Here is a 17,091-nt window from a genome sequence, read left to right on the forward strand (position 1 = left end):
CATAGCTTCTGAGAGTCACCTTCCTAGTCAAAGCTGGAGCTGAGGTAGGTGTCAAGCTGGGGAAGCATGGATGCTGAGAAGCATTAGCACAACAGAGTGAATGCTGAATTGGGTCAATATAAACACTGACAGATAGTCTAGGAAATACTTAAATCTTAAATTGGAGACAACAAACAGAAATGTTGAAAGAAACAGAAAACCTTTGACAAAGAAAAAAAAAAGAAAAGCAACTCTTGGTAAACTTTGAGCCTGGTGATTATGATTTGCCAAGAGACCCAGTCTCAGACCTGACTAGAATCAAACTAGGGGATAGTGGTGACTTACCTTTTCCCTCAGAACTGGCTCTAAGAGGAGCTGAACTGGTAACAGACCAATAGCCTAGTCCTTGATTTTGTTTATTACCTTTTGTTTTCAGTTGTTGGGTTTTTTTTATTGTACCTGAGGTGGTTTTAGAGGCTTTCATGTAACTATCTTTACTGGAAGACCCCTCCCTGAAAATAATTTTCTTTAGATCATCTCAAAAGATTTGATAGAAATGTGGTATCTTAACTCCTGGACTGACGTGTGTAATATTTGTTGCTAAGAGAAATTATTATGATACTATTATATTAATAATCAATTATTAAATTGGGTTCCAGGCTTTCCTCTTTACTATTTCCTCATTAAGGCCCAGTTCTTGTTAAAGTCCGTTTCTGATGGACATGACTAATTGATGAGATTACTCTCATCCCTCAAGGATAGTAAGCTCCTCAATCTTGGGCAGGACCCCACCCAAGTAGGAGAACTGACTTCTGCTTCAAGTATAAACAGAATCCAGTCTGAGCCAGTTCTTACCCTGGGAAAAGGAGCCCCATCCTTGTACTTCTCCATTAGAGTGTAGAGTAACCCCACTCATGAAGGAGAACACTAACCCCAGAGGCCTGAAAGGGGATGGGTTCCCTTGTCCAGATTGCTGGAGGCTGCTAAATCTCAAAATCAAATCATGTTTTCAGCAGAAGCTGAAGACTTCTAGCTCACCTCCTCGTTAAATATCTACCAATCCAGGCTGATTTTCACTTGTCAGTGGCATACCCTTTCAGAAAGGTATTTAAGGTTTTCAGGGTCTCCACTGGGGGGTCTTTGGTTACCAAGAGAAACCACTGACCATCAATTTATTTATTGCTGGCTAGCTTAATTAGTGAGTTGATTATTCATTACCCAGAAATTCTGTCTCTCAGGGTTTTTCATTTGTTTCATTACCTTGTTTCTGTTCTTATTTTTTTTTGTTGTCTTTAAACTTTTCTGTGTGTTGTCTCCAATCTAGATTTGATAGGATTTTTCTACATTCATTATAATTTCCAAGAGACCAGCACTTTTTTTCTGCTCTTATCAAGGGCTTAATTAAGAGTCCTTGACTCCCCCAACATACTACAAATTTTAGTCACAATCCAAACCCCACTTAGGCTCCACTCCATATTTTCATATATAACATGCACTCAGGCCTATATTATTAAGTCCTTTTAAAGACTTCTCTAAGTTTAGAGGAGTCCAAATTATTCTTATTTTAAAATGTGGCTAAGAAAGCTACTAAAATGAGATCTGAAACTTTCTCAGAAGTCAAGTTAACCCCTTCTGTCTGCTTCCTATCATCATGCATTCATCAGAAGGTGTTGTCAAACTAGAATATCTGTTTCTGCTTCAAGGTTTGTGACCATTACTTGTTTCGTACTAGAGGGAAAATAAAACCCAATTGCACCACTGGAGCTCTTCCATAAGATGAATCTCTACTTTTAATAATTCTGTTAAGGATGTCTAATCATTGCCACTACTTATTAATTCCATGTAAAATGTGTATGGATGGGTTCATCTTTTGAGAGTTAGGGGACTGCTGTCTGGGACAGAAAATATTAATGGAATATATTACAATTAGCTCCCTAGTTAAAAAGGTCCCTTTCCCTTAATTATTTTTCTATCTATGGAAAATGCCAACCCCTGGTTTTCTGACATCTACCTCAAATTTTTATTTGAAAATTAATGTCCTTTAGCATTTCCCTATAAGCCTCAAGGAAAACACCTATCCCCACAGTATAGCTAGATGCTGGGAAGAAATCAATCTGATTAAACTGATTCTCATGCATAGGTGATAGGTGATAGACCCTTACCTCTACTAGGGCTATGTGTGCTTAAAAATTTTTACTATAAGAAATTAAAATAAAAGAATAACTATATATAACTATAAAAGAATAATTTTTATAGTTAAAAAATGTTTACTCAAATTATTCTCAAAATCACAGTTTCAAGCAATGTACAAATGAAATGAAAATTTCCAGGTATTAGGGGGAAAAATATTTGGGGCAGATTCAGTACTGCTTGGAGTATGCCAGCTCACTTCTTTTATGCCCTTTTTGTTTTTCATATATTGTCTTTATCATCTGAACCCACAAAATTTTTAAATGTACCCAAATGTTTCACAATAATGAAGGCTTTGATAAGTAGCTAAAAGGAGTAATGGTTTGCAAATAGGTGCATGTCTGTACTACAACAATTAAGAGTGTTAATTAATGTCACAAACTTACTTTTCTCTCTATTTGTCTTCATAAAGCTGATAAGCCTATACCCCAGTCTGAAAAGTTAATGGTGCTTTTTGAAACCAGTGAGAGAAGGAAAAGTACAATCATAAAGAAGTAAAGCACAAGATGAAGCTATATTAAAAGATAATATTAAAGATATATTAAACTTATAAGTAGGATAAAGACAAAGTTATTAAGACAGGATTACATATATACATTGCTACTATGAAATATGAGCATAAGAATCATTTAATATGGAAAATAACACTATGAAGTTCATTCTTTTAAAGTAAACACAGCAGAATAATCTGCACAAAGTATATACATTTTCCCCCAAATGACACACTTAAGAGACAATAGTTTACATGTCTTGATAAGCTGTAAGGTGAACAGAAACAAAAACTTTCAGAGTGATAACAGTAAGATAAAAATCACAGTTTAAACAATTTTTTAAAAAAATCAAAATGTATTAAACATGCTATAATCAAGCCTGAATATACAAAAATTGCATATTAAGTGAAATATATTCTGGCATTAATTGGCAAAATTTTCTGTAATTAGGCTCCAAATATTACCTATGGTATTTCAGTCAGAATCAGAATTTTCACATGTATTGTCATTAATTGTGGGATATGTTCTTAGTCCTTGCTTTCTTGCAGTTCTAAGTTGCCGCAAATGTTCTTTCATATCCTGAGAAATATGGCAAATTCTTCCTTCTATACCCGGTACTGCCATTAGTGCTGTTTTTTTATCTGATTTTTCTTCAAAGGCTGTAATGAAAGTAAGTTTAATATGTAGTTTTGATTCAAAGAATATTTATCAAGCAGTTATATGCAATGATAATGTCCACATAAATAGGGCTTTTTGTTATTTAAATTAAAAAGTTTACTTATATGTCAGCACTATATTTTTTACTATAATTACATTTTCTAACTGGGATTTCTCTGATGATCTACTCTCCCTAAATCAAACTACAGAACCATATATAAATTTTAACAGGTAAATATTATGTGTCCTAATACAATCAGAATTCCACTCACTTTTCTTAATTCAAATAATCTAGGGGTGGCTAGGTGGCGCAGTGAGTAGAGCACCGACCCTGGAGTCAGGAGGACCTGGGTTTGGATCCGGCCTCAGACACTTGACACATACACACAAAAACTAGCCGTGTGACCTTGGGCAAGTCACTTAATCCCAATTGCCCTCTCCTCCCCCCTCCAAAAAGCAAAAAAAAAAAAAATTGTAATCTAGCATTTTTTCAGGAAACTGTATGCATTGGTTCTTTCAACTTTAGAAATGAATAAAGTAATAAAAGAGACTACCTTTAGGCTTCCACATCTTAAAAAAATGAATCTGAGCTGAAGTCATGGTAAATTAGTACTCAATAATATTTCATAAATTAACAGAATTTCAAAATAGAATTTAAAATATTTATTAAACACCTTTTCTTAAACATTTGTAAGTTGCTGTGCTAAGTTACTGTGGCATATTTAAAAGTATACAAATGTATGAAATCAGGAAAACACTGTTCTCAAACAGCAAATGTATCAATTTCAAGACACTTCACAATCTGGTCCTAGTATACTATATTAAAGAGAAATGCTTATTCTGCTTATGGGCTATTACTACCACATTAAAATAAATACTTATTATAGAACTACTATTCTATCTTTTCTCCCCAACTATTCCTTTATATTCTCTAAAAAGTCCTATTCCAACGTCTCTTCATGGCACTGAGGTGACCACTGTGCTGTCAAAGACAATGCCTGTAGAGCATAGGATCTTGTAGGTCCTACAATTAGAATAGCTTTAAGTAGAGATCTGGCAATAAACTAAATCAGCTTTCTGAGCACTAGTTTACCTACATATGCAAAGGCTCATTACCAGTGGGGCAGTGATGCATCTTTTGGCCAGGACAATCCACAAAACAAAGGAAAATATTAAAAAAAAAAACTCTCAATCCTGTGTGGCCCTATGTTGTTTATGCAATGATGGTGGTATAGTGATAGGAAAAGGAATACAGTGTATTAAAAGTTACAGTTATTAGGCTGTCTCTACAAACTTTAATGTTACTACTTATACTCTAAATCAGAGATCGCTGACCAATGATTAAAGAATGGAAAGGATTTCATATTAAAAGAGATGAATTATACCAATCTTAACATTCTATAAAGAAAACCAGAAAAAGGACATTGCAGTTTAATGGAAGAATAAGTTCTTCCATTTATGTAAGTTTTACATTAAAAAATGTAAAATAAAAAGTTGTATTTTAATAGACAGGAAAAGATGTGGGATTTAACTCTGAATCACCTGTCTGTGAACAGTCAGACAACCACCAAGTTATCAGGGCAAAGATTAGAAAAGCAAGAAATAATAATAATGAGAAAAGGTGTGGAGAGGTAAAAGTTAAAGTCAATACAACTTTAGAATGCAAATTTGCTTGCAAAATCTTGCAAATAAAGATGAAACATTTATGAGCAGCATCATGTTGATAAAGCATAAAGAAGTAGTACACAAAGTAAAACCAATTTAAGAGAAAATTACAAAGAGATCCAACTAAACAGTCACCCCAAAGCCATTTATGAATGAAAATGAAAGACAACAAAGAGAAGAAAAATGAAAAAGACCCGTAAAGATAACTATAACTATTTTAACTATCAAGAACAGTGGAACTGCCACACCTGGACCCTACCTCACAGTGCCAAATGTGGGAGCAGGGGAAGTCACCTGGTACAAAAGAGAACAAAAATGAGTAAAACCACTGGATTGGACCAAGTTACCGATAGAAGAAATCAGCGCTGAAAGAGACAAGTGGGGGGTTTGAAGGACTGACAGTTGAGATACTGGAGGGAGAAGTATATACCAGCTTTTCCGGGAAAAAAAATCTTAGTTTTTATTAACATCAAAAAAGGCAACCTGGAAAACATAAATTACAAATATATATGTCTATTTGTTCACCAATGCAAAATATTTTCAAGAGTCATCTATTCACAAATCAAGGACATCTCCCATAAGGGCATCAATGGGAAATAAGCAAGCTTACCCAAATGACATTTAACAATGACCCCATCTTTACCATTTTACAACTGACTAAAAGATGTGTAGAATACAAGATTTCATTGTGCTCATTATTGATTATGAAAAAGCATTTGAAAAAAAGAAAAGAAAATTTTAAAAAGAAAAGAAAAAGCATTTGATTCAGTAATATAACATGCTACCTTAAAGGCTCTTTTTACAGTGAGGAGTCTTATAAATACATCCAAATTTCTAAATATTCTTTGAAAGACTTAACAATAGAATCATATGAAATGGGATATACTGCAAGTTGTTTTTTTTTTTTTCAATAATTACAGAAGTAAAGCTAGATGCTCACTCTCTCCAGTATTTTTGGATATAGATCTAGAAATGCTAGCAATAGCAATAAGAGAAAGAAATTAAGGGTGCAAGGAGGAAATAAAACTACCTCTATTTGCTGATGACGTGATGCTTTAGTTTCAGACAGGTACTTTTTTATGCTACTGCAAAAAGATCCATCTATGCCACAAGTTCTCGTATTTTCTAAGGGCAGTTCACTTTATACTCCTGAAAATTACTGAGGACCCCAAAGAGTTTATGTTTATGTGGTTTATATCTATCTATATTTGCTGTGTTAGAAACTAAAACTAACAAATTTTTAAATATTTAACTCATTTAAAGAAACAATAATAAACACATGGTAATACAAATAACATTTTTATGAAAGTATATTTTTTTTAAAAAAGAAAAAATAGTGATGTGACATCATTTTAGGTATTTTTGAAAATATTTTAAATGCCTGGCTTAGTAGATAATAGCTGTATTCTCATATCTACTCCCGTGTTCAATCTGTTGCAGTATGTTGTTTTGGTAGAAGTACACAAAGAAAATCTAGCCTCAAATAGATATTTACTTGGAAAAAGAGAGGGGCATTTCAATAGATACATAATATCTTAGTAGTATTATGAAAAATTTTGACCTTGGAGTCTTCCAGAGGTCCATAGATCACGATACAATGAGAATCTATACCTATATGTTAATGTGGTGGTGGTGTTTTTTAAGTAAAAATGAGTTTTGTACATTGTCAAAAGTTTTTTTTCCCTACATTTGAGATAACCATGTTTTGAATGTTTTTATTTTGAATATGAATATGCTGATCTTTTTCTGATATTGAGCCATCCTAACATGTCAGATATAAATCCAGATTGGTCATAACTAATTTCTTGCATTAATTACTATCAACCGTTTGGCAGGATTTTATTTAAAATTTCTGAATTAATACTTATTAATGATATTGGTTTATAATTCTTCTTTGCTCTATCCTTCCTTGATTCAGGAATTATGACAATATTTTTATCTCATAAAAAGAATTTGGCAGAGCAATTTCTCAATTTTTCAGAATAATTTGTTGTAGTATTAGGTATGTTTTATCATTATGATTTTTTCATATCATCTCTATGATTTGTTCCTTGATACACTCATTATTTACGATTTCACTAAGTCTTCATGTCTTTTGTTTGCATTCCCTTAACTAATTACTATTTTTTAAGATGTTATGACTTATAGAATATGTTTATTATTTCTGCCTTGTTACATTTATTTTCAATGCCTCTGTGCCCTATTTATTGTTGTTCAGTTATTTCAATCATGTCTTACTCTTTGTGACCCCATCTGGAGTTTTCTTGGCAAAGATACTGGAGTGGTTTGCCATTCCCTACTCCAGTTCATTTTACAGATGAGGAAGGTCAGGCAAACAGGGTTAAGTGACTTGCCCAAGGTCACACAGTTAATAAATGTCTCAGGTCAGGTTTGAATTGAGGAAGATGAGTCTTCCTGATTCTAGGCCCTGCACTCTATACCCTGTATCACCTAGCTGCCCCATTGAGCACTAATATATATAGTCAAATTTTGTAAAAGTCCCATGTAATGTCGAGAAATATATATATTCTTTAGTGTTCCTATTTAGAAGACATTATCAATCTTTTAGCTCTTGTTTCTCTACCAATTTATTTATTTCAATATCTTCCCCATTGTTTATCTTTTTGCTAGATTTTTTCAAATCTGAAAAAGGGACATTAAAATCTCTTACTATTATTGTGTTACTATGTATGTTTTCTTGTAATTCACTTAATTTCTCCTTTATAAATTTAAATGTATGACATTTAGAGAATATAAGTTTCATATTGGCTTATGGTTCCTTCAAGTATAACATAGTTTCCTTATTTATCTCTATGTTGTGAAATTTTGTTTTTGCTTTGCTGATAGCATGATTGCAATTGCTGCTTTTAAAAATTGACTTGATGCACAGTAAATTTTGTTCCAGCCCCTCATTTTCATTCTGTGTATGTTTTGGTGGTGGAGGTAGTTGGGGGGGTTGGAGGTGAGGTTGAGGTATTTCTTCTTGTAAACAACAGATTGTGGAGTTTTATTTTCTTACCCAAATTATTGTTTATTTTCTTGGACTGTTTAAGTCATTTGCATTTAAAGTCAGGAAAATTTTATTTTCTTCAATTTGTCTGTAGTATTGGTTTTTTTTTAATTTGATTTGTTTTTGTTGTTATTAAAGCATTTTGTTCCTACAATTATTTTGGCGATTTTATTCCCAAAGGCTTTCTTCTCCTCACCCTCAACTGACTCAACTGAAGCAGGACTCCAGTCCAATTATTATTCATCCTTTTTCCTCATTTTGGAGTTTTATTTAACTTGATTTTTATTTCCTTTTATTCATCTATCTTAATTCTTTTATTTATCTAATTATTCCCCTTTGCCCTTTTTGCTATTTTTCTTGTTTAAAAATTTTTCTGCACTTCTTTTTCTAATAAGGGATTTTTAAAAACTTTGTTCTTAATTCTATTCCCTTATCTAAATTTTTATTATTTCATTCATGTTCTTTACATTTATTTATTCCTTCTTTAGGGGTTTGGTGTTCCTCGTGGAATAAAAGCATCTAAAATGCCAAGTTTGAGTTTCCTCTTCCAAACAATTTTCACGTTATTGTCTTGAGGAACTTTTCTCCTCAATCCTCCCCCCAAACTCCCTTCTCTTTTAATTGGTGTTGTGTCTAGTTCTTACAAGTACCAGTTTCTATCAGAGGTAGTAAGAATGGAAATATTGCCCCATGTAGAAATTTCCCTGTCCCTCCCTCCTTGATCATTATCTTTCCCATTTACCATGGAACCTCCTCTCTAGGTGTATGTCCTCACACACTTCTCAGGACTAGTTGCACCCAGTCGCTCAGATTTACCTTCTCCTGAGTCAATAGAGGACCAAAAACTCATTCAGAGGACTTTGTCTAAGTACAAAGTCCCTGTAGATTATGCATACTGCAAGGTTCCCCGTTTTCCATTATAGAATCTCTTTCCCCTCATGGGTGTTTTCTTCAGTAGGACCTCCTCTCATTGCTGATTCAAAATTTCCCTCTTTCTCTCATTTCAATCATTCCCTTACCACTTCACCCATTCTCCTATAACCCCTCTTCTTAATGAGACACCATTGGAGGTATTTTCTCTTCATTATTTACTATTCACTTTATTAAGATACATCATATATTTCCCTGTATCTTGTACCTCTCCTCTTCCTTTAAATGCACCTTCTAATTTCTGCAATTTACTCCCACAAAATACACTGAATTACTTGTAAAGGAAGGGAGGGAGGGGACAAATTGAGATGTTTAGTCGATGGTGTTCTGGGCCTCTCCCTCCACGGCTTCTCCTATTTCTTTAAGTTACATTTTCATCTTTATTCCCTAGCACACTTTTTGTAAGTATTTTACTGGTCCCTCTTTTTGCTCCTTTACCAACATAAGAATTTCTTTCTAGGATTTGCCTTTTAATGATGCTGTGAGATGAGGTGATTTATTTTGTTATTTTTTTCTTTCCTTGCTAGTTATATTTATCTTATTTTTTTTACTTGAGGTGTTTGCAAGTCAAATAATCTACAACTTTTTTATGCAGGAGTGCTTCAAAAATTTCTCTTTTATTTAATCACCATCTTCTTTTCATTAACAATTAGGTTCAAATTAGTAGAATGTGCCATTTTGGGTTTTATCTTGAGCTCCCTTGATTTTTGGAATATATTGTTCCATTCCTTTCTGCAGTTTCTGGTGGATACAAAATATTTTCATTCTATTTAAATTTTCCTTCATTTACATTTGAGAGTCTTCTTCCTGGTGATATGAAGAACTTTCTGTGTCACTGGAATTCTTAAATTTATCACAATGGAGTCTTGGAGTTTGCAGCACAGAATTCTTTTTTTTTTCTTGAGGATATCTAGATTTTTAAAAATTAGCCCTTTCTTTTCTGTATTCAGTTCTTAAAAGTTCTCTTGTATTATGCATTGCATTATAGTGGCTATTTTTTTTAACCTGTTACATTCTTCTAAGACATTAAGATCCTTAAGATGTCTTTGCATACTGTCTTTGAGATAGATCTGTTTTGTTTATGTAAATATAAAACTATTCTCTTACTATTACTTTTTGCTTCTTTTCTCTTTTATATTGTCCTTTCCCTCAGGATATTTATATGCCCAATCAGTTGTTCTATCTTTCACATTTTTGGAGAGACTCATCACTGTGGAGTTAAGTTTTTCTATTTTACTAATATTTTTTCTGTTATACAGGCCACAAATTCTCCCATTTGTTATCTTTTAATTTATTTCAAGATTCTTATTCCTCTCTTGAACAATTTGGGAAGATCTTGTGATTTTATGCTCTCTTGAGAATCCTCAGGGTTCTGTTTCATCAGGTGTTGCTTCAATTTCCCTGGTCTTGAAATTTTTGTTTAGAGACATTCACCACTGTTTTGATGCCTTAGTAGTAACCTTTCTTTTAAAATAAAAGGGAATACCTTCTCTATTGATTCATTTGTTTTGCTCTAGGTTTTTAACTGAGTTTTTTTCCTCCTGAAGTCATTGGTGATTTTAATCTTTTTTTTCCTTATGTTCATTCCCTAATTGTCACTTCCTGACTCCTTCCCTTTTGAAGGTAGATCCCCTGAGGGATACATCTCAACTTCCTTTTACATAGAGGAATTCCCTTTACATTGACATCAGTTCTTGTCTCAAGCAACTGCTTGGGGGACAGGACTGGCCTATGCTAGTGCCCTTCCCACCAGGTCTGGTTTAAGCTCATATGTACACTGGTGCCCTCCCCTAGTGTTGGAATACTCCCCCACCCTCCTACACATCCTCTTCTGCATGTAGGAAGACACAGTTGAGGTATGTTCTTGTTGCTATAAAATGGTGAGGTGAAGGGAGAGGAAGGGTGTGCTAACAGAAACTGCAACAGCATCAAAAAATTCTGAATCCTGGAGGTGGTAGATAGTGTTGTGCACCCTATCACAGAAAGGAAGCTGGTGAGGGTGGGAAACAGTACTGAGGAGTGGGGAGAGAGTTAGGAATTTGTGTTCTCAACTGTTAATTCATAAGGCTGTTACCTTGTTAGGCTTCTTGGTGTCAGCCTGTGAAGAAAGCTGTAATTGCTCTATGTCTTAACACATAATTGTTCTTTTGAGGAATTTCTGAGAAGTGATGGGGACAGAAGAAAGTAACCCTCTGTTTTGTTGGTTACATAACCTACAAAGCTTGACTTTAAATTATTTCCTCCTGTTTTTTATAACATTAAACTCTTACCAGACTTCCAAGAATCTTCAGCTCAAATCTTACCATATCTTACAATAATGCTTTCTTTGACCATCTCAGCCTAAAATGATTTATTCCTCCTCTTAAATCTAGAGTAAATTATTTATTCACTCATTTTGGCAATAAATCTTGTATTGTCTTATGACACTTTCTATTATTGCCATAAATTGTTCTTCAACTACTTTATTGTTATTTAACTTTTCCCATGTTTATGACTTGGTGCCCAAGTAAAAAGTTGCATGAAGGAAAGGACCAAACTTCTTCAAATATCCCTTAATACATAGGTTTTCCACATAGTAGCTGCTCAATAAATACCTAACAATTCAATTTCATTTAAACTGGAGGCAACAGGAATTTAATGAAAATTTTTAAGCAAAAAAAGTAAACTAATAAAAACAGTATTATGGTACGCCAAGGCCCTAAGACTCTTAATTAGGATGGCAATAATAATGATGATAATAACAATAGCATTTACATTATGCCTTAAGGTTCACAAAGTACTTTACATATGTTATTTTATTTGATCTTCACAACAACCCTGTGAAATAGGTACTATTAATATTCTCATCTTACAGATGAGGAAACTGAGTTTAAGTGACTTGCCCAGGGTAATACAGAAAGTAAATATCTGAGGGAGGATTTGAAATCAGATCCTCCTGAATCCAAGTTTCTTACTATACCCACTGTGCAATCCTAGTAGTTGAAACGCAAAGGAAGTGGTTAAATCAAGAAATTGTGGAGATAGAAGTGGTAGGCTAATATATGTGGGAGGAAAAAAAAAAAGGAGTTTAAGATTGCTCCAAGATTCCCGGGCTAGGTAACTAGTATGATAATGGTACTTCTAAAAGAAATAGGAAGCCAGGAGGGAGAAGTCAGGTTTTTTTATGTAAAGATGCCTTCAGTTTGGACAGCAAGCTGTCAATGAGATGTCCAAATGGAAATGTCTAGTAAGCAGCTGAAATGGCAACACCTTGGTTCAGGAAAGAACCTGTGACTAAATGTTAATTATTTAAGAATCATACAAATAAAAATGATAGTCAATGCCATGAAATCTCCAAGGGAAAGGAAATGAAGAAGGAATAACAAAGAGTCAAGGGGAAAAAGTGGGGAATGCTAATATTTAAGGGGCAGAAGAAAATTAAGAAGTAGGATATACATCACGAAGGGAGAAAAGCATTTTAAGATGGAGGGTACTGCAAACCAGACCAGACTTAAGCTTGTCCAGTAATTCAAGTTCAGGACTATTAAGAAACAATACACTTAGGGGTGGCTAGGTGGCGCAGTGAGTAAAGCGCCAACTCCTGGAGACAGGAGGACCAGAGTTTGGTTCTGGCCTCAGACACTTAACACCCACACACACACAAAAAAAAAACTAGCCATGTAACCTTGGGCAAGGTTACTTAACCCCAATTGCCCTCCAAAAAGGCAAAAAAAAAAAAAAGAAGACATTTATAGTCCATCTGATATTTAACAAAAGGAAGTTTACTGAACCACAGCATGGAAAGGATATTCAGTAAAGATACAGCACTGATTCACTTGGGTGCAGCTTTCCTGCCTCTGCATTTGCCATGGTGGCATGCTGGGTGTCAAGCTTGAGGGAGAAGTTTTTGACTTGTGCACTGTTTTTAAATCTCAACCGTCTCAATAGCTTTAAAAAAAAAAACAACAACTCTCTCCTGAAGTAGTCACCCATCTCCAGTTGCCTCTTGAAAATACTGAGCTGGATATCCTGTAGGTATCTCAAACTCAACAAATATAAAACAGAAAGTCTTATCTTTATCTTTCTGAACTTCTCTATTACTGTCAAGGACACTTCTATCTTCTGGTCGCCCTCACCCAGTTTCACAACCTTAGCATCATTCTCAATTCTTCACTCTCATTAACTCTAGATATCTAATCCACTGACAAATCTTGTCATTTCTATCTTCACAATACCTTTCATCTATGTCTCCTTCTGTATATGTGTATGCATATATACACATATACACACACACATATATATGTATGCATACATACTTATATAACATATAGCTACAACCCTAGTTCAGGCTCTCATCCTTTGCCTGGATGACTGCAGTAGCTTTCTAACCTTTCTGTGTATTTCAAGTTTCTCTCCATTCTAAATCTTCCTCTTCTATTGCCAAGGTGATTTTTCTTTTCTTTCTTTTTTTTTTTTTTAAGCAACCGGGGTTAAGCAACTTGCTCAAGGTTACACGGCCAGTTATTTCTGGGTGTGGTGCTGAGTGTCTGAGCCCGGGATTCGATCTCCAGGTCGTCCCAACACTGGAGCCGGTACTCTTACTCGCTGAGCCACCTGGCCGCCTCTAAGCAATTGGGGTTAAGTAACTTGCTCAAGGTTACACGGCCAGGTGTTTCTGGGTGGGTGCTAAGTGTCTGAGCCCGGGATTCGATCTCCAGGTCTTCTCAACACTGGAGCCGGTGCTCTTACTTGCTGTGCTACCTGGCCGCCCCTCAAGGTGATTTTTCTAAAATGTAAGAGGGATTATTCTACCTCCCTGCTTAGTGAGCTCCAGTAGCAACTTCTTACTATCAGAATCAAATATGGGCTTTTTTGTTTGGCACCTCAAACTCATCCTAACCTGCCTCCTTCCTCTCATCATTCTTTTTACCCTTTCTCCTCTCCAGTTGCACTGGCCATCTTGCAGTTCCTTAAACACAATATTCCACCCTGTCTCCACACCTTTGTTCTTGATGCCCCATATTTGGCATGCCCTTCTCCTTCCCCTCTACCCCATCCTTTCTTTTCCCTGACTTTCTTAAAAACTCTTCTTAAATCCCACCTTAGGTAGGAGGCCATTCCCAGGCTCCCTTGCTGCAAATGCCTCCTCCTATCAGATTATTTTACATGTACTCTGTACATAGCTTATTCTATTATTACTATTATACCTAGTTATTCATATGATGTCTTCCCTTTTAAAATGTATGCTCCTTGAGAGTGTAATAGGAATGTAAATTTTTAAGATCTTCCCTCTCCTAGGTTAAGTGCACCTGGAGCCTGTGGTGGGAGGCTTGTTTTTCAGGAACACCCACACCTTGGTGCTTTGTGATTGAGCAGTGGGTCAAGAGGGTTGTTGCATTCTCTGACCCAGGAAAAGGCTATATAATCCTTGATGTGAGACTTTGGTTTGAGGCTCACTTTGAGAAGTGTTGTGTGATTTGACCAGATGAGACTCTGGGCAGCCATTGAGAGGCCCCCTGGCTTTGAAAAACCCAGATATTGATGCTTCCCTCTCTGGTAACTGTGATTAGGTATGTATGTATGTAATGGTCAGACAGTTTGGAAGCCCGTCTGCTTGATCTGTTTCTCTGTCTTGTAATTTCTGTCTGTATATTCTGAAGTTTGGGGTGTTGACCTTTTTTTCCCTGAACTAAGTAAATGATGTATGTTTGACAGATTAAAGTAAGCTTGTTAACCCATTTTGAGTTGCTTTCCTTTAGCGAAGCAGATCTAGGAACCTGTGTTGGCAGCCACCCTGGGGACACTGGGGTGCTTGTTGCTACAGAGAGCAAGGATTGTTTCTGATTTTATTTCTTCAACATTTAAAACAGGGCCTGGAACATAGTAATAAGCATTTGACAAGTCATTGATGATTATTGTAGTAAACAGTAAATGCTTTCTGGATAGACTGGATGGTGTCAAATGCTACAGTGATCAAGAGGAATGAGGACTGAGTAAAGGCCATTAGGTTCAGAGACTAGGACTCTAATCTAGTCCTTAGAGGAATGAAAAGCATAGAAGACAGTGGATTGGTAAAGAAATAGAAGTAGCACTTGATAGATTATGAAATTATGATCAAATGCTGGACAAAAAAAGGGAGAGAAACAGGATAGTTGTTTTAAGGGGCAAAAGGTTCAAGTGAGGTGTTTTTCCCCTTGTTAAGATAAGGTAGTCCTGACAACTATTGTAGAATAAAAGACCCTAGAGAAGTTAAGACTGAAGGAATAAGCAGCTAGAGGGAGAGGAGGTGGATAGATGAAATCACAGGCATAAACTGAGGGACTGACCATAAAAAAGAACTTCTTTTACACTCATATAGGAAAAAAAAATTAGTGTGAGATTAGAAAGATTTTCCAGTTCAATTTTAATTGTAGGTAAATTTGAAGGTAAATTCAGACCAGCCATTCCCACCAGAAAATCTAAAGTTGAACTGTGAATTTCAAGTTATAAATAAACAAGCATACTTCAATAGAGGTTATGGTGTTCATGTGGAAATTATCTTTTCCATTTCTATACTACATTCTCAAAAGAATGTGCAACATTATATTACTAGATTACCTTAAAGCAAATAGTAATATGCATAAACTTTCTTTTGCAGAACCTTTCTATGATTTACAAGACAAGGGAAGAACTCTGAAGAATGCCAGAGGTGCACAATTTGTCCTGTTGCAGGGACTCAGTAGTTCACATAGCAAGAATAATGGATAATAAATGCATCATTCGTTTCATAAATTGGAAGCCACAGGACCACAAATGGACAACAGGAGGCACAAAACCCAGTAGTATGATTGAATGGCTCAGTTTCTTCACCAGAAACTGAAAGAGCACACACAAGAGTATCCATTTTTGACACGAGTATATATCCAATCTCATCATATCAAGTGATGACTGACATAAAAATGAATGTGAATCAATACTGAGTGAATGCTACCTATTAAAATGAGTAAGTTATTTTCTATAAAACAAAATTCCAATTACCTGTAAATGATGCTGTTTTAGACATAGTAATTAAGCTCATTCGATGGCCTGAAAGGCACTGCTTCCTACCCTGCACAATTTGGACCGATTCAAAGTGATTCAGAACCACTGTGGAAAGTGTCTGTGCAGTTTCTGTATCAAACATTTGAGGACAACTTTTAAGCATTATATAACCATCCTTCCCCTAAAAAAAAAACAAAAAAATATTTCAATTATTCATTTCAGGTAATACAAGACAAAGGATAATTTAAAATTTTTATATTTGCCTTTGAAATAATGACTCACATTCACTAATATGTAATCAAAGGTGGATATTTCTTACACATATGCAATAATAAACTCACAATCTCCCTTCCCACTCCCTGTGAGTCCTGATCCCTCTGACTCTATTATCAAGCAGCCTAGGGCCTGTCTGGGCAAGAAATTCTTACAAATGAGCCATAGCAGGCCTAAGTTTGTGCATAATCAAACCAAAAATCACTATAATTTATGTACAGAAACCCATTCTTTCTAGTAAACATAGCTAAGAATGTTGATAACTAATTTTAAAAAACCTTCAAAAATAAGATATACAAATGTGTTACTGTATTTTTAATATCTGGCCATACAAAAAGAGCAGTGATTATAATGGGGCTAGATATCCAAATAATGAAAAAAAATGGAATTCAAAATGTAGGAAGCAACTTAAAATATACTGATAATATTTACTGAAATCAGTGATAAAATGAAATCAAAAGGCAAGGTTTTACTTTACGGAAAACCTTCCAAGGTACTGATTTAATTTCAAATAATAATTTCAAATGAACAAAATCTCACATTTGCAATGTACTCCTTAATAGCAAGAAGATATACTTGTTTTTTCCTTAAGTATTGTCCTTGAATTTTTACAGTGTCTCGTACAATTCGGTGTCCCGGCTCTGCATCTGGATCAAACCCAAATTCCATTCCTGCAACCTGAGGAAATCTGAAATTTAAAAAGGTAATGTTCTAATAGAACTGCTATCTCTATCAAAAGACATATAGATGTGAAAGAAATCGTTTTTTAAAACTATAAATGAACATATTTTGTTAGCCAGTGTAAAATTAAAAAATTACCCAAACTAATTACCTTCAAGAATTACAAACCATAAGAAACAACTCTTTTAATTCGTAATACTCAAAAAGCCTTAGAAA

At 34.9% G+C, this 17,091-nt stretch overlaps 1 protein-coding gene across 1 annotated transcript in view; it reads right to left on the reverse strand.

Moving 5' to 3' along the window:
• Positions 1–3,134: 3,134 nt before the first annotated feature.
• The window catches only part of LOC138167581 (mannosylglucosyl-3-phosphoglycerate phosphatase-like), a 107,477-nt gene continuing 93,520 nt past the window's right edge, over positions 3,135–17,091 (reverse strand). Inside the window, exons 8-10 of the mRNA XM_069096540.1 lie at positions 16,735–16,882; positions 15,919–16,102; positions 3,135–3,319 (exon numbers count right to left, since the gene is read on the reverse strand). Of these exons, the coding sequence (XP_068952641.1) occupies positions 3,135–3,319; positions 15,919–16,102; positions 16,735–16,882 (517 nt within the window). The remainder of the gene's footprint in view (positions 3,320–15,918; positions 16,103–16,734; positions 16,883–17,091) is intronic.

The sequence above is a fragment of the Petaurus breviceps genome, unplaced genomic scaffold (genome assembly GCF_028583685.1).
Source record: "Petaurus breviceps papuanus isolate PSGF00001 unplaced genomic scaffold, PetGlider_PUasm1.0 229, whole genome shotgun sequence".
In the NCBI taxonomy this organism is placed as follows: domain Eukaryota; kingdom Metazoa; phylum Chordata; class Mammalia; order Diprotodontia; family Petauridae; genus Petaurus; species Petaurus breviceps.